This window comes from Sphaerodactylus townsendi, linkage group LG08 (assembly GCF_021028975.2).
Source record: "Sphaerodactylus townsendi isolate TG3544 linkage group LG08, MPM_Stown_v2.3, whole genome shotgun sequence".
Classification (NCBI taxonomy): Eukaryota; Metazoa; Chordata; class Lepidosauria; order Squamata; family Sphaerodactylidae; genus Sphaerodactylus; species Sphaerodactylus townsendi.
Window position 1 is genome coordinate 91520012 of NC_059432.1, and position 21252 is coordinate 91541263.

The 21252-nt window shown below is 42.9% G+C and overlaps 1 protein-coding gene across 6 annotated transcripts in view; it reads left to right on the forward strand.

The window, feature by feature from the left end:
- Positions 1-20020, forward strand: part of SCHIP1 (schwannomin interacting protein 1) — a 489092-nt gene extending 469072 nt beyond the window's left edge. For 4 of the 6 annotated variants that reach the window (XM_048505148.1, XM_048505150.1, XM_048505151.1 and 1 more), the window contains 6 exons: positions 7323-7440; positions 8363-8560; positions 9289-9412; positions 13653-13746; positions 15973-16023; positions 19273-20020. In XM_048505148.1, coding sequence (XP_048361105.1) covers positions 7323-7440; positions 8363-8560; positions 9289-9412; positions 13653-13746; positions 15973-16023; positions 19273-19324 — 637 coding nt within the window. In that variant the 3' untranslated portion in view covers positions 19325-20020. The remainder of the gene's footprint in view (positions 1-7322; positions 7441-8362; positions 8561-9288; positions 9413-13652; positions 13747-15972; positions 16024-19272) is intronic. The other 2 variants (XM_048505149.1, XM_048505153.1) reach the window with 1 other exon arrangement.
- Positions 20021-21252: the final 1232 nt, after the last annotated feature.

Sequence of the window (21252 nt, forward strand, 5' to 3'; positions counted from 1 at the left end):
TATGGTTTGACGTTACACAGTTTAGGACTTTTGTCAAGGGAGATGGCTGAGCGCAGGTCCAGATGGCTAGAAGTATAACATCACCGCAATAATAATAAACACCTTCATGGAAGAATTGTTCTTGTACGAGGGAGACCAATAGAAAATGGTCATAGAAGTTAACACGAAAAAAAATATATTCTGGCTTGCATGCAACCTGATGGCATCTTAGCAGGTTCTGTCCATATGAGCAAACAGCAACACAATAGGTCAGTGATGGCGAACCTTTTTGAGACCGAGTGACCAACTTGCAACCCAAAACCCACTTATTTATCGCAAAGTGCCAACATGGCAATTTAACCTGAATACTGAGGTTTTAGTTTATTAAAAAAAAACGGTTGGCTCTGAGGCATGCGTTACTTGGGAGTAAGCTTGGTGGTAGTCGGTGGCTTTGCTTTGAAGCAACTGTGCAACTCTTCCAACAGGTGAATCACGACCCTAGGAGGGTTTACTCAGAAGCAAGCCCCATTGTCAGCAACCGAGCTTACTCCCAAGTAAAGGATCGCGCTTTAGTTCTTCGCATGAAAATCAGTGCGGTTTAACAGTGCTTAACAGGGTTACCTACATTGCTTCCCCAAAACTAGGTCTTAGGTTTAATGCTAATAATCAAGCCCAGCAGCCCAGGCCAGCCTAGATGTGTGAGGGGGGTTCGCCACCACTGCAATAGGTAGATTTTAACTCTGCCGTGTTTATCCAGTTTCCATTATAATATACAATTTGACTTACAATCAATGGATATCTAAAGTTGAGAAAAGTTCTGTAACCTTGTGGTTGAGATCAGGGCAATTTAAAGAAATTGAGTGACACACATGAGACAGTAGAGATGTTTCTACTGCAGTGTTTGTTAATTATCCAAGTTCAGGGACCTTGCCTTCAGCTTAACAACAGTGAAGGTGAGCTGTCAACTAGGAAGACCAGGGAGAAGCTAAGGTGCAATGGTTGGGAATCTGCTTGGCTTGCAGAAGGACCTTAGTTCAGTCCCATCATCTCTAGTTAAAGAATCTAACAGTAGGTGATGTGAAATACCTCTGTGTGCGATCCTGGAGAGCAGGTGCCAGTCTGAGTAGGCAACACTGATTTGATGGACCAGTGGTCCCAGTGTAAGGCCCCTCCATGTATATATGTACGATTCAGCCAGTGGGGGAATTCAGCCTATTCGCACCACTTCGGCAGAACCGGTAGCTAATCCCACCACTGAGTCACACTACCAGTTGTAATCCCACCACTGAGTCCCATCACTGGAAGTTCGGAACTTGTTGTTAAATTATTTGAATCCCACCAGCATAATCTCTACCATGAATTCACTCTGCCCGGCCTGAGGCCAGGCTTCTCCCTGCTTCTGCTCTCAATCAGCACCATGAAACACTGATGTATCTTACTAAATTGTTTAAGTGGGTTTTTAAAAGCCAGCTGTAGTGTAGAGGTTAGAATGCTAGGGTATCAGTTTGGAGACCTGGGTTCAAATATCCACTCAGCTATGAGACTCACTGGATGACCTTGGATCAGTCATTCCTTTTCCAGACCATTGTGAGGATAAAATGGAAGAGGTGAATGGAAGAAAGGTTGAATAAAAGCATGGGAGAATGATTATTAACATGGTTTATAGTAAATGTTTTGAGCACCAAAGTGCTAGATATTTTATTGCTCTTGTTTTAAACTTTTGACATAGATCTTTTCCAGAACCAATCCAACTCATCCACTTGTGCTCTTGTTTCAATTTGTTATGCAGAAGTGTTAGAATTTAAAACACTCATCATAGCAAATTTTCAGTTATTGGACTTTGAGGATGTGCATCCTCTTAGCTGAATGCTATTGTTCCCACCCCCCTCTCACTAGACAAAGCGCTCCACTAGTTTGGGGCCAGGGCAGAAAATATCTTGGCCATGATTGAGGCTAGCCGGACATAATTGGGCCAGGGATCACTGGTAGATTTTTGTTTGCCGAACACAGCAGTCTTTGGGGAATGTACTAGGAGAGGCGGTTCCAGTGGTGTAGCACCAAGACGGCATGGAGGCGCGATGCACGGGGTGGCGTGGGGCAGGGCAGGGGCAGGCAAGTGGGGTGGGGCGGGGCAGGCAGGTGGGGGCATGACAGGGTTAGGGTTAGTTCTCCCTCGCTCCGGCCCTGGGCGGTTCCGAAGGTATGTGGGCCCAGACCATTTAGGACTTTAAAGGTTAGTTCCAGAACCTTGAACTTCATCCAATACTCCACCCAAAGCCAGTGCAGCTGGCTTAGCACAGGCAGTACATGTTCATGCCACAGTGTTCCAGTAAGGACCTGCTCTGCTTCATCCTGCACCAGTTGAACAGTGTGGCAAAATGGCTGGAGCCTGCAAAATTTAAGTATTTAACTGATATGCCAAAATGATACTAAGCATTTGGGTGCTGTGTGGTTTCCGGGCTGTATGGCCGTGTTCTAGCAGCATTCTCTCCTGACGTTTCACCTGCATCTGTGGCTGGCATCTTCAGAGGATCTTCAGAAGATGCCAGCCACAGATGCAGGTGAAAAGTCAGGAGAGAATGCTGCTAGAACACAGCCATACAGCCCAGAAACCACACAGCACCCAAGTGATTCCGGCCGTGAAAGCCTTCGACAATACATTGATACTAAGCATTGTCCACATTTCACATACACAACTTCCTGCCTCAGAAGAATTAAATTACAGTGATCCTGGCTCATTTTTGTGGGCAGGCTGCCATTAATTGAAGCACTCCTAAATCTGACAGCCCATTCTTCTGAGATATGACACCATTCCAATGTTTTTTGTTGTGGAGTTTCTGTAATGCCGAACACAGACACACTGTGTGTCTGTAGGTAAAGAGAACGTGTTCTCCTGTTCCCAAAACTTTGAGTTTTTAAAAAATGCCAGTGTCGGGGAGGGGCAGAATGTTGTCAATAAAACAGTGACATTAATTGGAAAGGCTTGTGTGGTAAGGAACATTTGCATCTAATTACTGGGATAAGGGTGGAAGAAAGGGTGTGTGAACAGATTTATTACATGTATTCTGTCTAAGGCTCCTGACTGACACACGGGGGTGGGGGTCTCCGGGGAATCTGAATAAGAGAAGAAATCAAGCTCTTGAATGACTGCCAAGCTGTTTCTGTCTGCAAAGCTGAAGGTTGCTCTCTACCAGCCATGAGGCACACGTTTACCTTATTGCCAAACACTGTTGCTGTTTTTTTAAAGGAATGTCTGTTAGATTAAGTGGCAGATTTTTATTTAGTTAGAACATTTATATACCCCGCATTTCTTCTGACACAGTCAGGACCTGATTGGTTTGATTTTCGAGGACAGATTAAATATCTGTTGAGATAAATATTTTCTTCTACATTTTTTCAAAATCAGGGGACCCTTAGCCCACAATCATCTGTGAAGTAAGATATTTTAGAAATGGTATCAATAGTTATTATAGACTTAGGAACACAAAACAAAATATTTCTCCTTGGTGTAAATAAAGCCCCTTTGAAATTGGTGACCATTTTATGCAGCGCAGTGGGAGACATGTGTTATCAGTCTCTGCAGTAGCAGGCTCTAAAGGGGTATCTTCAAACACCTTTTAAAGAAGAATTTAAAAGATGCTTAAAGATAACTTTTCTGTCAACTGATGTACAATTCCAGCAAACTTACTCTAGAACCTAGACCTTTTAAAAAAATGTTTTCCCAAGAGCTCTTTCTAACTATTAACTGGAATGTCATGTTTTTATGGTATCCAGCTTTCTTGGTAACAAGGATAGATTGTAAAGATACAGCAGGTTTTCTGACACACAGGAATCCTATCTTTCCCCCTTTTAAGGCAATTTCTCATGTATTTAAGCTTGCCTTCTAATTTTGTCCTAATCAGGTCAGCCATCTTTTTCCCCCTTCTCTCATTGTCTTAAAAGCCCTGTGAACTTTAGAATTGTGCACCTCTCAATTCACTGAGTACTAAAGCCATAGTTTTCCCGGGTAGAGGCTGCGAGTATAGGCAGTGAAGCAGGGAAAACTGAAGAAGTAAAAGCGGATGAAGCTATGTTAGGTGGTGGGTAGGAGGTGAAAAGGAAGAAGAAAAATGGGAGAAACTGTGGGAGCTGCCTGCCCAGGAATGAAAGAGGAAATAGTAGGGAAGGGGAAATTAGATGCCCCTCAAGTCCTTACATGTCCCCTGCTTGTTTTTATATAATGCAGAGAATATCTCAGCTCCTTTGTACAATTGTTGGAGAAAGAACTGTATCTCTTCAGACTGTGTTGCTATAATAATCCAACACTGTCCTCAGAAATCTCCTGAGTGTAACTACTGATAATACAACCTCTTGAGTCATGAAGAAGCCACCATGAAAGGATCCCAGTTTCTACCTCCCTTATTTTCTTCAGTCCTCTGTTGTAAGATGAGCAGGTTTTTTTAAAAAAAACCAGGACTTTCTCAGTGGTTCTGCCTTATTTCTAGAATTTCCAAATAAATTGTCTGGCTTTTACTAACTGTGAAAACTGCTTCAGGTTAATTTTATCGAAAGGCAGTTTAGAAATATCCTAAATAAATGTAGGCTTCCACCTGGTCATATAAAGTTGTTTTGGTACATAAAATGTGGGAAAGGGCTAGGCAGTCATTCTGCAGCATAATCGGCATAACAAGTCAAAAAGGATGCAAGAGAGTCACCTCTCATCAGTGGCGGAACGGCAAGGGGGCGGGGGGTGCGTTGTGCACCGGGCACACGCCTGGAGGTGGGAAATCTCCCCCGGCCCCTCCCCCTTTTTCTTGCACCCACCCCACCCCCCCTTCCCACATTTACCTTAGTTACTTTTCTTTTTCTAGTACTTTTTCAGGCTGAAAACTGCCTGAGGAACTACAGTTCCCAGGAGACCTTGGGGCTCATAAGGTCTCCTGGGAAGTATAGTTCCTCTGGCAGTTTTTAGCCTGAACTGTGAAGAGGCCGCTTTTTTCAGCCTAAAAAAGAACTAGAAAAAGAAAAGAACTAAGGTAAGTGGGGGAAAGGGGTGTGCTGCAGGGGGCCATGGGGGGCGGAAAAAACACACTGCGCACCAGGCACAGTTTGGCCCAGCTACGCCTCTGCCTCTCATCCACCTCAGAGACCTGCATGACTGAGGAATAGACCCTCAGTAGGATCTGCAGGGCTGACAGCTGCCCCAGGAAGAAACCTTCATGTGGAAGGCAGCCCATAGGAGCTTCCCAGGATCTATCATGGCAGGAGTTTGACAGGCAGTCAACTGGTAATTGCCCCCTCTTCCAGTTGCCACTTCATAATTCACTCTTATGTAAGGAATGACAAACCTGTGAACACATTTCCTGTTAGTACCCTTGTTTTAATACTGTTTCACTTGGTATGCTGTTTTGAGGAACATAATCATGACTTTAAAGGAGGCATTGCTGTATTAGAGAGTTTGTGAAAACTTTGTGAAGCAGAGGTTGAGGCCAAATGGAGCCTCCTTATGCTGCTGATGAGTCGGCGTGAATTTGTTTCACATTGATGTTTTAGTTTGTAGTCTGTTTTTCCCCCTTTATTCTGTTTTAAAATTCTGCCATTTTAAACGGTCACTTTTGGATTAGAAAAAGAAGAGTTTGGATGTATCCCCGCCTCCTTTCTCCTGTTAAGGAGACTCAAAGGGGCTTGCAAACTTAAGGTCACCCAGCAGGAAGGTAGGGGTGGGGAAACAAATATTGTTCACCGGATAAGAGGCTGCCACTTATGTGGAGGAGCGGGGAATCAAACCCGGTTCTCCAGATTAAAGTCCACCTGTTCTTAACCACTACACCACACTGACTGGATTAAAGGGCAGGCAGGCTGTACAACTACCATCCTTCTTTGGCAACCATTTTGTTTTGCACCACGAATATTATTGTACTTCACAGTAGCAAAGTTTTGCCTGTCTTTAGGGTTACCATCTTGTATAGGCAGCTCAAAAACAGATGGGAGTACTATTGAATTGACAGAGCAATAGTGAGTATACGAAGTTGTGGGCTTTCTGGGTTCTTCTGAAGATACCAGCCACAGATGCAGCCGAAACATCAGGAGAAAATACTGCTGGAACACGGCACATACAACCCAGAAAGCCCACAACATCCTAATGATTCCGGCTGTGAAAGCCTTTGACAATACAATAGTGAAAATGGTGGGAGAGGTTAACAGAACTGGTGAGGTTCAGGGAACATGACATTAGAGATACTCAGCAAAAGCATTGCTGAAAATTTGGTGTCTGAAGGTGGGACTTGCAAAAAAAGAGTTGCAGGTTAACAAACAGTTCAATATGAGACCATTTGTGCAGTGGTGGGATCCAAAAATTTTAGTAACAGGTTCCCATGGTGGGTGGGATTCAAACTGTGGCGTAGCACCAATGGGGCTAGGCGGGGCACGATGGGGGCGTGGCCGGGCATTCCGGGAGTGGGGAATTCCTGGGCAGGGCTGTGGCAAGGATGCAGCCGCTGCACCGGTCCTTGGACGGGAAACGAATGCATGCAGGCGCAGGCTGCCACGCACGCCAGTGCACCTCCTGCTAGACTGCTTCAAGTTCTGCACGCTACTGCTGAGAGGAGAGGCATCACTAAGGCAAAAATCATGTGGCAAAATCACCAATTAGTAACCCACTCTCGGCACACACAAATAATTAGTAACCTACTCTCGGGAACCTGTGAGAACCTGCTGGATCCCACCTCTGCATTTGTGCATAGAGAGCTTTAAAAAAAATGAAGAAAATGTTGCCATACTGTTGAAGTGCTTTATAGTATTTTTCTTTCTTTTGGTGGCTGAATATATACAGTTTCCTCCGACATTATTTAAAATGTAATTTTCCCTGTTTAACTTACATTCTGCAGTAAGAGCAGCCCCTAAATGTTTAAAGATTCTTGATTGTTTTTGTCGGTTTTTAGTTGGGAAAAAAATACTGTACTTTTAGAGTTCCTACGTGATTTCTCTAGGTTACATTGGCAATAATACTAGAAGCTTAAAGTGGTCGGCTGCCTTCAAGCTATTAATGCATCTTAAGAAAACTATAAATAATCCTAGCTGGAGAACGTTAGCTCTACAATGCTTTTACAGCAATTTTGTATATCTTGTACTATTATGGAACAAACGTGGGGGGAAAATAATGTACAAGTCTATATTCCACCATTTGCTGTGATGGGCATGCACTCAGCCTGTTTGATCTAGTTACCTGCAAATGTACATTCAATCCATGAATCCTCAGTCGAACACAGTGTGAGAGAAAGAAGCAAGGGTGAGTGTGCAGGAACAAGCCGTACTTAGCAATGTCATCCTTTATTACATCTGCCCCTTTTCGCTCTCTTTTTAAGGTTACAAAGTGGGATGAATTTGCAGATTTGTTTTGTAAATGACAGCGGCAGCGATAAAGACAGCGATGCCGACGACAGCAAGACCGAAACAAGCCTGGATACTCCTTTGTCCCCCATGGTATGTTTGTGTTGTAATCTTGCAGAAGGACTGTAGCTCTGTGGAGGGTCAGAACTGGGAGGTAAGGGAGTCTTCCAGTTTCCAAACTGTGGACAATGTAGAAGAAGAAGAAGAGTTTGGATTTATATCCCCCCTTTCTCTCCTGCAGGAGACTCAAAGGGGTTTACAATTTCTTTGCCCTTCCCCCCTCACAACAAACACCCTGTGACGTAGGTGGAGCTGAGAGAGCTCCGAGAAGCTGTGATTAGCCCAAGGTCACCCAGCTGGCATGTGCGGGAGTGCACAGGCTAATCTGAATTCCCCAGATAAGCCTCCACAGCTCAGGCAGCAGAGCTGGGAATCAAACCCGATTCCTCCAGATTAGACACATGAGCTCTTAACCTCCTACGCCACTGCTGCTCCTGTAGCTGATGTTCCATTGTTTCAGACTTGTTCTTTACCAAGTCAGATAATTAAAGACTGGTTTTTATTCTCACTTACAGTCTCTAGTGAGAACCAAATGTCATAGTTCTCATTAAACTTTCCCAAGTAACGCATGCCTCAGAGCCAACCCTTTTTTTTCCTAAACTAAAACCTCAGTATTCAGGTTAAATTGCTGTGTCGGCACTTTGCGATAAACAAGTGGGTTTTGAGTTGCAATTTGGGCACTCGGTCTCGAAAAGGTTTGCCATCACTGCCCTGGGCTAATCACAGTTCTCTCATCCCTCACCTACTTCACAAAGTTTCTGCGGTGGGGAGAGCAAGGGAAGGAGTTTGTAAGCTGCTTTGAGACTCCATACAGTTGAGAAAAGCAGGATATAAATCCAACTTCTCTTCTTCTCTTAACTGGCTAATTGAGAGAGTAGCTTCTGAGTCAGCTAAGCCTGTTCCATGTATCAGACATTAGTGCTAACGAGTGTATATATATTGTGTCCTTTCCTAGAGCAAGCAGAGCTCTTCCTATTCTGACAGAGACACTACTGAAGAGGAGTCGGAGTCCCTAGATGACATGGATTTTCTTACAAGGCAAAAGAAACTTCAAGCTGAAGCCAAAATGGCCTTGGCAATGGCAAAACCAATGGCCAAAATGCAAGTAGAGGTGGAAAAGCAAAATAGGAAAAAATCTCCAGTAGCTGATCTTGTAAGTATGATGTTTAAGAAAAATGTATTGCCTGCATGTAGTTTCCATTCTTACAGTCACCCAGCTTCCTGTAAATGCCTTCTTTTTGTGTAACTTTGGGAAGCACTGAGGTTCCACTTGAGATATAGAAATAAGTTTTAAAAGCAGAAGAGGCTTAAATTTATATTAAATGTATTTGAGCACAATAAACGTTTCTTGAGCTAAAATGCTTTGCATTGCTGTTCTGAAAATCCAGATTTTTTCAATAGTGTGCCGAAGGACTGCTGTTGCAGCAGATAAGTGCTGTTTTCAGTAAATGTGTTGAACAGATTCCTGAAACCTCCTTATCACAAAACAAGGAGCTCCAGACAGCCAGAGGCCTCTTATCCGCCTCCAGGACAAGAGGGTACTTATCTGGCGATTCTCCCAACCTGTATTAAAAAGGTAAAGGTAGCCCCCATGAGTCAGGAATGGCCTAGCGCTTGCCACAGGAAACTACCTTTACCCAACCTATGTTATATCAGTATTTTCCAAACTTCTTCAAATTTGCACCTGTTTGAAACTACTGGCTTCCTTGCTAATTTTTTCACATAGTTTGGAAGTCCAGAGATTATATAGAATACTCAGTATTTCGATAAATGACCTCACAGTTTGCTGTTAGAAGGAATGCTGAGAAAATGTGCGGAGGAAATTGTTATTAATTATAAAATGTGTGTCACTGGCCTAAAAACTTTGCATTCTGTCTTTAGCTGCCACATATGCCTCATATAAGTGAATGCTTGATGAAACGAAGCCTAAAACCCACAGACCTGAGAGATATGACAATTGGGCAGCTGCAAGTGATAGTCAATGATCTACATTCACAGATAGAAAGTAAGTCTGAGAACAGTTTTGTGTTGCTGTTGTAGTCGCCATTCATTATTTATGATGCCTCATCAGAGGCAGAGCTACAAGGGAACTGGGGGGGAGGTGCGTTGCACCAGGGGCGCGCCTGGAGAGCAGCAAAAATTTCAGGTTTGTTTTTTGTCTTTTTTAGTGTTTTTCAGTTTTTGGCCTGCAGGGGACACAGTTTTTAGGCTAGCAGCATCAACATTTCTGGGAGTTTTCAGGGGACTCTCCTGATGACACCACCCAAGTTAGGTGAGGTTTGGCTTAGGGGGTCCAAAGTTATGGACTCCCAAAGGGGTGCTGTCCCCCATTGTTTCCAATGGATGCTACATCTTTGAGAGTCCATAACTTTGGACCCCCTGAACCAAACTTCACCAAACCTGACTAGTGTCATTAGGAGAGTCTCCTAAAAATACCCTGAAATTTTGATGCCGCTAGCCTAAAAACTGTGCCACCTGCAGGCCAAAAACTGAAAAAACACAAAAACACAAACGAACATGGGGGGAGCAAAACTCAGATTTTGCACCGGGCTCTATTTTCCCTAGCTACGCCTCTCTGCCTCATCTTAAATGAAGGCGGAAAAGGTGGCTATGAAAAGTGGTATCAATTCATGGTGTCAAATATGGGAGAAAAAAATCCTTTCAGGGAGAGGACACCAAGATTGTTCTCTGAAGCAATAGAATGTCCTATATGCAAACATCCCGACAAGATGTACCCTTCCTTCTTGTTTTACAAGAATTAAATATTTTGCAGATGTACACTTCAGTGCATCTGGTAAAGTGCATGAGTGCATGAAAAGCTTATGCTAAAACAAATGTTCTTAGTGCTTAAGGTGTCACCAAAATCCTTGTTTTAAATCCACGAATAGATAACCTTGCAATGGTCAAGGCATTATTGTCCATGGAAGTTTACTCCACTGGAATTTTCGCAATGAAACCTCTTTGTTATTAGTACTGTAGATTATTTAGCTGTAGTCTGGGAAAGGTCCTGATACTGGCAGATCTCTCTGTAGTCCATATCAGTGAACACTTATTAATTAATCGGAGCATCTTCCCTGTGGCTGCCTGCTGAAGCGGTTGAGCTGTGTTTGACCAGATGTGAATGATTCTTCCCTGAAGTTTGTTAGTGCTGGTTGCTGCTTTGCTGTTCCTCCTGGGATGTTAGAGAATCAGTGAAGCCGCTGCAAAATAGTTAGAAATCCCTTCTACCGTGAACGGCTTAGCTTTTAATTTTGAAGAAAGCACTGCACGAGTAAAAGCCCTGGCACACAATCTGTTCATAGCAGCCTAAATAGCCAAGACTAGCCCGAGTTCATCTGAGCTAAAAAATCTAAGCAGAGTCAACCCTGATTTGTACTTGGATGAGAGACTACCTGGGAAATCCAGGGTTGCTATGCAGAGGAAGGCAATGGCAAATCACCTCTTGCCTAGAAAACCCCTGGAGGCTTCAATGGAGATTTAGAAATATATGTATAGGATTGTTCCAGTCATGGCTGTTAGCCATGATGGCCGAATGAGTCTGCCATGTTTGGAGGCAATATGCTTCTGAATGCCAACTACTGTGGGGGCAGCAACAGGGGAGGCTTCGGCCTCTCGGACCCTGGGTACTTTGTCAGCCACTGCGGGAAGCAAAACAGTAGACTAGATTGATCTGATCCAGCAGGGTGGTTTGTGTGGTCCAATTTCCTTCTTCCTCCCAATTTCATGCTTTCTACACACTTTCAAATAAGAAGGAACAGCTGTCATACACTGTAAACTTCAAAGCACTTCTTCCTGTTCAAATGAGGCTATGATCATGTGTCATCCTCATCTTTCTCCCTCCCTCCCTCCCTCCCTCCAGTTTTGGAGCTAAACAAGACAAGACAGGAGCTGTATATTTGTTCTTCACCTATGAGCGCCTTTCAGTGTACATTCCAGCGTTTTTGTCTTTTAAAAAATTATTCCACCCTTCCTTCATTGTTCTCCCCTTCTTCCTCATGTCCTCACAATAACCCCGTAATATACGTGTGGATGAGAGATAGTGACTGGCCCCAATTTGCTTGGTGAGATTCATGGCTAAGCAAATATTTGAACCTGAGCTCTTCCCCAAGTTCCTAATTGGGCATTTTAAGCTTTACACTAAAGTCCAAAAGGCCAGGTCCCCGCACACAGCCACTTCACCCTGCCATTCCCAAGGGGACTTTCAGGTGGTGTGGGAGGCAAAAACACAAAAAAGAGACGGAGGCCCTTTCCGCATGGGCCACGCAAGCAGGGTGCACCGGCATAGCCTATGCCGGTGCGCCCCCCCAGGGCCATTCACTTGAATGGTCCAGCAGCCGGCGGCATTCCCTCTGCATGGGCCGCGCCGCTCCCAGTGCTCTTTTACCTCCTGCCGGCTCCCGTCGCTCTGTGGATGCCAGGGAACATGCCCCTATGGCCATTGTGATGCCTCCGGGGTCAGAAGCCAGGAGGTGTGTTCCCTGGCCTCCACAGAGTGACCAGAGCTGGCAGGAGATAAAAGGGCACCGGGAGCGGCACAGGGAAAAAACTCACTTCCTCACAATGCTGTTCACTTGGCTCCGGATGGAAGCTAGAGTTTTCAAAAAGACTTGCTCAATGAGCAAGTTGAGAAAACGCCATTGTGGGGGGGAAGCGGCAGCTGTGCAATCTTCTCCCCCACAACTGCATTTTTACCGGCCCCATGCTGGTCTAAATGGCCCGTGCGGAACGGACCTGATACTACTCAAATGCGCTGTTAAAGCTTTTCTGTTGACATATGAAGCTCCCATATTGGATCATTTTATCTGAATGCAGGAAGATGGAAACTGCTGTTTCCAGATGGTTTTGGAATACTTTTTAAACAAACTACAGTGAACAAGCACAAAATTAAAATAGGAAAACAATGATGTGTATGGCACAGGTGTTCTGTCTTCACTTATCTGCGAGGTTCTAAAACCCAAAAAACACCTTAATGTATTTTCAAATTGCTTCTTAAACAGGAAGAATAAGGATAAAACTTTTTCTGTCCAGTTTATAATATGCATGTGTTAACCCCACTGAGATTAAAGCGAATTAAAAATCTTCTGCAAATATCTGCCCACCAATTGCAGCAGCTTAGATAGTCTTTTATTGTGTCGCTGTGTTACAATGAGGACTTTTACTGACTAGAGGAGAAGTGATACTCATCTTGTTGTTTTTTCCTGGCATGAATTGGGCTTGACGTAATGGCATGCCATCACACAATCGGCAGCTGCTGTGGTAGTAGTAAAAGTGGCATTCATTCTTCTGGGTTACCTCAGACAGCGAAGTCTTCCCCTCCCATATGAAGGACAAAGATAGTAGATCACACACCCAGATCTGTCGATTTTTCTGTTGCCTCTAGCAAGTTAGGATATGCCTGGTGGGACATGGCTTGCTTCTACAGGTCAGGATTGAAGAATGAGTGGCTTTTAAGAGATACAGTGGTGGAGCTACAAGGGAGTGGGGGGTGCGCCATGCACCTGGCGCATGCCTGGGGATGCGGAAAATCACACCCAGACCCCTCCCCCTTCCCCCCCCGCAGTGCCCCCCCTTCCCCCCTTCCCACACTTACCTTAGTTCCTTTCCTTTTCCAGAACTTTTTCAGGCTGCAAAAGGCCTGTTCGCAGTAAAAACGGCCTGAGGAACTACAGTTCCCAGGAGACCTTGGGGCCTTTTGCAGCCTGAAAACGTTCTGAAAAAGGAAAGGAACTAAGGTAAGTGTAAAAAGGGGGAAGGGGAGCATCGCGGGGGGGGCCATGGGGGCGGAAAATATAGAATGCGCACCGGGCGCAATTTGGCCCAGCTACGCCTCTGAAGAGATATCATTAATTATCTCAAGATGAGCCATACAGTAGTCATACTGATAATTTTAGCTGAGGCATGTTGACAATACTAGTCACTGTTCTCAACCCATTACTTTTTTGGCCTCCCTAGTTATATGGAAGGCAAATGTGGGGCCCCTTCCTCACATGTTGAATAATGCACTTTCAATCCTCCTTCAATGCACTTTGAAGCTGGATTTCACTGTGCAGAATAGCAAAATCCACTCGCATACAATTGTGAAAGTGGATTGAAAGTTCATTACTCTGCTTGTGCAGAAGGGGCCTAAGAGTCAGTCTTTGTCTTTGGACAAGTTGCTGGATCTCTGTATGGATTAGTCACTGTACAGGAGCTGTGATTAAATGAAAATTAAACTTTTTTATCACCCTATCCCTTTCCGCTGTCAGGCTTGAATGAAGAACTTGTGCAACTGCTGCTTATTCGAGACGAATTGCACACAGAACAAGATGCCATGCTGGTAGATATTGAAGACTTGACCAGGTTGGTAATGCTTTCTGATTAGAGCTCTCTCAAGGCCACTGGCTGATGGGGAAAAACTGGCTCTCCAAATCCGTGGTGCTAAACTATCCACAGCCAGCAGCTGGATCACTCTATTTCTTGCAAATACCAACTTGAATCACACAAGTACACCTGCCTGGGTAAAGTTACTGTTGTGGCAATGACTCTTGGGTCCTGCATGGCACTGCATTTGGCTGCCATTTTCTATCCCCATGACTGTCTCTTGCTGCAGCTAATTGGTGATTATGTATTTGACCCCCCATTTGCCCTCCTCCAAAAATCAGGAATCATAAATACAGCACCGTACCTCGACTTCACAGTCAAAAGACTGACGACTAAGAAATCAAAAGCTGGATACTCGTAAGACTAACATCAATGAACTGAGAAAAGCTTGCCAAAATCAAGGCCTATGTAAAGCATCTCTAGGTGTAATGTCTACTTATTTAAATTAAGCTGCTTGGGTAAAGCTCTCCCAATGGAACTAAAATATCAAACAGTTCCAATGAAATATGAACCCAACCCTATCTAGAAATTATAATTATAAGTAAATTTTGATGGGATTAGTGACTACAGCTGCAGCAATTTTTTCCACAGAAATTATATAGAATGTTAGCGCAATGGGCTATCCGAGGACACAAGCGGGTAGATTCCGTTGATTTGTGAAGTAACGCTGTCCCTGGGTGGTAATGATTAATTTCTCAGTAGAGTGGATTTCTCTGTTTTGTATGTTGTTGAAAGTGGTCTTGTTTTTCTTAGTTCATTGATGTTAGTCTTAAACTATTCAGCTTTTTGAATTCTTAATCATCAATGTTTTGACTTTGAAGTCAAGGGACAGTATTGTATTTATGATTACTGGAGTTTCTGTACTTCCCCACTCATTTGTTTGATTACTTTCCCTCCAAACATTTGCAAATTCAGGCAGTAGAAAATTCCTTTGTAGGTTACATTATCCTTTCAGATGCTTAATCAGTGTTTTATGGATCATTTGATTCTCTCGTGTTTAAAAATTCAACCCCTGGATATTCTTGTGGTAGTAGCCTGGCGTTTTCCTTTGTTTTGAGAAGTTGTTGTTAACTGGACGCACTACTTGGCAACGTTGCCAAGGGAAATAAAAGACAGCTGTGCTAAATATTGATATTAGAACTTTCTTTGGTTGTGAACCTCTCTGGTGGCATCATCTTAATTAGAATCCTACCTATTTTCATTTCCGCTCTAATCATTTGCTTGCCACCTTGATAATACCACTGCTATCTTTTTTCCTTACCTTCCTTAACTGTTCCTTTCCTAAAGTATCTTTCCTTCAAGATCCTTCAACTCTTTCCTGCTCCTTACTTTTCTAAGTTGGCAGCATAACCTACTAACTGCATGCCCCGCCATCTAAAAGCTGTCATTAAATATGTAGTCTGGCCTCTGAATTAGACTGGCAACAGGTAGAACAAAAGGCCTTTAGATCTTTGATTCACAGGGGCCAAAATCAATCCAGGTTTTAAATGTAAATAGGACTTGAAAAGCTTTTAAAAACATTTTGTTAATCAAAGGGTTAAACAATAATGGCCAATAACAAGCCTGATCTCTAATGACAACATATGTTTCTTGATTATAATGTATTAGCAGTAAAGCCCGCTGTGGAGAAAGAAATAGAGCAGGCCTAGACAGGGCCGGAGATGAGGGCAGGTAGGGGCCGGAAGGGCTTGCTGGGGGTCGGGGGAGGGCAAGGGGGCTTTTGAAGCCCCGGAGCAGTGGCAGCAAAATGCCGCTGCTACGGAGCAGGGATGGAATGTCCGACGATGAACCCTCCTTGTGAGTCCTGCTCCCTCATTAGTGAAGGGTTCATCGTCGGACATTCCATCCTTTAGCGCTTTGTTATCGGTAAGATTTCATTCCGCAGGGTAAGATCTGATGGGGAATAAATGGGACTGGGGAGGTAGAAGGTTTGTAACTTTTACATTTTCTATGATGAAAGCAGGGGTTTGGTCTTTTGGAGAGATAACGATTGCTACAGGCCGTTTCCGTTTAAACTTGCCTAACCAACAGTCTAGAGATACGTGAAATTAATTACTCTTGCTCTTGCTGTACCTCTCACTTGAATGCTTCTCATCTTGTGCTAGTATGTATAACCCTAGGGGGGAAGATATGCGTTCTTCAGCTGCAGGCAGAGAATCAAAAAAGCATACCCAACTATTTTTTTCTGCAATATTTCTTTTTCAGTGCGGCCCCCTATCAATACCATGGTAATTTAGCACCATTGCTGCAGACAAGGTAAAATCCAGTAAAACCTGACTTCTCCCAATCTCTTTAATCCAGACCCTTCCTTATTCAGTACATCCCTTATGTATCTCCCCTTCTATAAATCCTCTGTCACCCTCTGTTCCAGACAACTTTCACATTTCTTGGATTGTCTGGTTAGGGAAGGTTCTGTAATAAGTCAAACCCCTCCCCCCCAAAAAAGAAAAGCTAAATCTCCTTTCTTCCAGCAGCCCATCATGGGCCATCTGCCACCCTTCCAACTTTCATGCTAGAGCCTTTCTCTCTGGAAAACAGTAGCAAACAGCCCAAACACATGGCCTGTGGCTTGGGTTTCTGCAGGTGCGGATCATTGCGCTTGTGTAACATAATTTCCCCTCCAGCAGCAGTTTGTCATGTCTCCTAAAATGCATCTTCCAGGAGAGAGGGGGACCCCCAGAAAAGAATTTGGGGAGCATTTTCAGACCATCATGGGAGGAGGGAAGATTACGTTCCACAATTGCAAGCGTGTGGAACTTCGGAAACGCTGGTATAGGTTCAAATTCCAGTTTTGTCTGCTCACATGTTATAAATGCCATTTTTAAGCAGATGATTAAACTTAATTAATAGAGGACTGGCGTGGTGTAGCAGCTGAGGTGCCAAACTAGGACTGGGAAACCCAGGTTCAAATCCTCACGCGCCCCATTGAAGCTTGCTGAGTTGCCTTGGGCCAGCCACACACTCTTAAGCCCCGACACTGGCTATTATTTGAATAGGAGCCCTCCAGGGAATACCAGGGTTATGACACAGAAGCCAGCAGTGGCAACCATCTCCAAACATCTCTTGCATTGACAGTCTCATCAGGGGTCACCGGAAATCTGCTGTGATTTGATGGCAAAAACCCCAACTTAATTAACATTACTAATTTTTCGCCCCATCACAAAGGACGGAGGGGGTTTAGATGTGACAAGCACTTTGAGTGGAAGTGCTTCATTGGCTAAGCCAATGTTTGATGAGCTATGTACATTTTTCCTCTTCTCTCCCCCCACTCTTTGTTTCTGAGGCCCATGATAACTTCAGAGTTGACAAAATGGTGAAACCCTCATAATGCTCAGGTTTAAAAAGAGCACGTCGAAAGATTTGGAAGGCGTTTCACGCATTGGCCTGCCCCCACCCTCTGCGCTTTTTTGATCAATAGTCTGAATCTGTTGTGAAAGTTAGAAGTCTTTCTTTTGAGGTACTTTATGTTCACAGGATATTTTCACTGTAGGTCACTGAGTAGAGTTATGTGATCTTTAGCTTGATAATGCAGCAGAGAACCAGGGTTGATACCTCAAGCTGCAAGCGTACAGTCCATAGGCAGCAAAATAAATAAACGTGATGCTGCCTCCAGTAGAGAATTCACTATGTAAACACAAAGCGAACAACAGCAGTAAGGTGGATCAGCAGCTATCATCATGGTTTGGATCTAAAGACACATAGGAGATCTAGTTTTTAAAAATTGTTTAGAGGGGTGTTTTTTTGTTTTACCATCTATATGATGATTCTTCCTGGGGTTGAGAAGTTTATTCATGCTGGTGATCCAGTTACATATTCTTAGGCACTATGGATTTCCCTTTGTGTTCACCACTTCAAACAAAGCTGAATCCTGCAGATTGCCCCTGCATGCAACCAGAACCTCAAGGAACAAACACAAAGCAAGGTCCCTATGGCTAGCTTTAGAAGACCTTAGCAAATGAACACAAGAAGGGGATTGAGATTTTGGAGCCAGTGAACAGAAAACAAGCTAGATTTAGCCAGTTCAGCTAACTATTCTAGCACATTACAGCATTGGCACAATTTAGCTCCATCATGCACACATTCCATCATCTACGTCAACATCAAGAAATGTTGGTGTCTGCAGGTCCAGCACAAACATCAGTCAAACTCAAACCCAACTCAGTTCTTGGCTTTACCCCTGCTGCCTTCCTTCTGCTTCCTAGTGTAGAGACCAAAAGTCAAACAAACTTCTCAGAGAATCTAGGGAATGGCTCTCTTGTATGTGTATGAAATCACATGTCTGTCTTTCTGTCTGGCATCCCATCCCCTTCCTCTCTGTCCAGTGAGGTAGTCTTCTGTGATGTCTGTTTGAGCTGAAGTCATCCTAGTAGAAGGAAGGCTCTTTCATAAATGTGTTCATACTGGAGAGCACAAAAATGGCATGTACCTTCTCTTGTCTTGGATGTGCTATGTAGCTACAGAGGTTGGGCAGGTTTTGTTAAATTTACCAACCTATGTTTATTTGTTGTCTTGGATGTTCTTTCACATTGGGGACTAACTTCCAGAGAAGCGAATATAAACATGGTAAGTGGCCTGTCTAAACTGGTAATCCTGATGGTTACTGTATTTAGGTTTCGTCTCTCCTTTGCCAGCAAGATATGACAGGTCTGAGCGATCTGAGCAAAGGTGCTTCCTGTAGTAATTGAGGTCCTGATAAATGAAGAGAACTGCACTAATAAGGAAGCATGGGATCTGGTTGGCACCTTTAATTGTCTGTTTCTAATCCACTGATGATGCCCTATCAATTCCTTGCTCTTGTGAGAAGCAGGGGAGAGTTCTCACATTGAAGGTCATTTTGCAGTTCGAATGATATAAAATTGTTCCAGTATTTAATTAGCCTAACTACCTTCTGTGACAAAGTATTTCATTGATCCAAAATGACTTATTTTATTTATTCATCTGAAATATTTCAAGTCTGCCTTTCCACCTAAATAGGGTCTCCAAGGTGGCAAACATCAAGGCATTAAAACATTTAAAGCAGTTTTGGGGTTGAGCAGTCTGAAATTTTTTAGCTACAAAAGGATGCAGTTCTTGCCATGTGTTTGAATGGAGTCGAAAGAAATGAGTCCTATTTCCATAGGAAGGAAATAAAGTTAGGCTGTCAATGGTTTCCCCTCACCCAAGAAAACACTATTTATTTTGAATATTAATGCATCCTACAGTTGCATGTCCTTAAGCAATTCCTTCAACATTCCAGTAGCGTTCCTCTTAATTTAAACTACTGAAGATTGTGATTAATTTTTTTTGCCCTGCTGGAATTGTAGCCCAGAGTTGTCTGATTAATAGGATCATTTCAGTTGGCTAGGTAATTGCAGCAAAAGGATTGCAACACTAAATTAACCTAAAGAGACACCGCGTTTTTTTACTGGGTATTTTTCGTTCCTGCTTTCTATCAATATTGCATGTAAAAAAAGAATCATTCCTTGTTTCTTCTGTAATAACTTAGCTTTCCTCATTTCTCTTCAGACACGCTGAGAGTCAGCAGAAGCACATGGCAGAGAAAATGCCGGCCAAATAAAACAAGCCATCAGACTAGTGAAAGAGCAGGAACTTTTTTTTGCTTCTGTGGTTGTACAAACGCTGACGCTCCACGGGTGGTGCACAAGAAATCAGTGTTAGTCATTGATTCCAGGCACAATCTGCTCTGCACCAGGAACCCCGCACGAGCCCCCCTTGAAACTAATGGTGGATGCACAGTGACAGTGATTGGTGAATTGCTCCCAATGTCTGAAGCTTTATGTCCGGTGATTGACCTACATGCTTTTTAATTTATTTGCTTTTTTTTTTACTTGTGCCACTAAATATTGGACAGTTCAATAATCTTATTGTAGAACAAAATGTACAGTACTTATAAACATTGCAAACCATGGCAGAAGAGAGAGTAGTTTAACTTTTTATTTTTATTTTAGAGATTTTTTAAGTTAAACGGTATTTTACCATTGACTACTACTTATTGTTTCACCGTAGTTTTAAAACAAACGAAATTGTAATTTGACGGTGCTATACGAGTTAAAGAAAAAACATACATGCCTGCCTCGTAGTGAAGTTGTAGCTTTCAGTAATATGTATATTTTAATCAGTTTTCAACATTTTGTGAATGTTGACTACCTGGCATTCATTTTTAGATGTGCTATTAACATGCAGTTGGGTTGAAAGAGTTACCTTGAAAGTTTTATGTATAAATATGTAAAATAAAAATTAAAAATTTCTTTCATATGATCTGTCTTTTTGTTGACTAGTTGGTCAGTTGGGGTAATTCACATGAGATATATACGGATGAAATTCCTTCTTTTGTCACCACTAAAATATCTTTTAGTTTTATTTACATGTAACATTTCATAAGAACATTAATAAGCTAATGTGAGAGTTGTTCAAAGATAGCTCCAAAAAGACATTTAAATATTCTTTTTTAAGAGGTGCGGGCTGAAACTTTCAAACATTTTGCCTCAGAATTGTGTGACTAAACTTGATTTAAACTGAACTTGATACAGGGATTGATCACTTTTCATGTTTGGCCGAGATCACACTTGCAATCCTCATGCATTTTAATATCTGGGACTGTGACTTTTGTGCCCTTACTGAGAACTGAGCAGTTAAAGGCCAGTATGATATAGAGATCCATAACTGTGTCTCCCAGTGATTTTATTTTTGCCTTAAACCAGGCCAAGAAGACCACTTTAAATTTTGTTGGAGAATAACCCTTCCTCTCCCCTTGTAGTTTCCCACATGTGTCATGTAGGTACCTGAATTATTTACATTGTAATTAAGAAAAAACAGCATTGAAGAAAAGGCGATTTACATTTGGAAGTAGCAAAAAAAACCCTCTGGGAAAAAGCTAGCCATTATATGCAATTCAGTTCTCAGGACCTTGACGTTAGTAGAGAAACTGTTCAACATTTTGGGTGCTCCTTGTGCAATGAATGGAGCAGCCTATGGAGCAGCCTATTTATGTGAGCAGGGTGCTTTATGGTGCATTAGCTCAACAGAGTATTTAAAAAGGTAGACTAACAAATCATCCCATTTGCAAACTGTAGCAGCAGCTATAATGTATAGCAAGCAAGGTGAGTTTTGTTTACTTTGAAAAATTCTTTGAGCAAACTGTGCGTAAAGTGTTCAAGATCCTTGCAGAGCAGCAGCAGTGTTGAGTTTTATCATTGGTTTATAGTGATGCAAAATGAATGTATCTACCTCAAAACAACAATAAAATGGGGTGAGGTATGAATACTGGGCACCCTGTGAATAACAACAACAACAACAACAACAACAACAACAACAACAATAATAATAATAATAATAATAATAATAATAATAATAATAATAATAATAATAATAATAAGCAATGGTGCACTGGAACCTTTGCAAAAAGTACGGCCTGTCGTGTAGCAAGACCTGGTATGAGCACAAGCCAGAGAAGACCACAGAAAATGAAGAAGCAAAAATACTCTG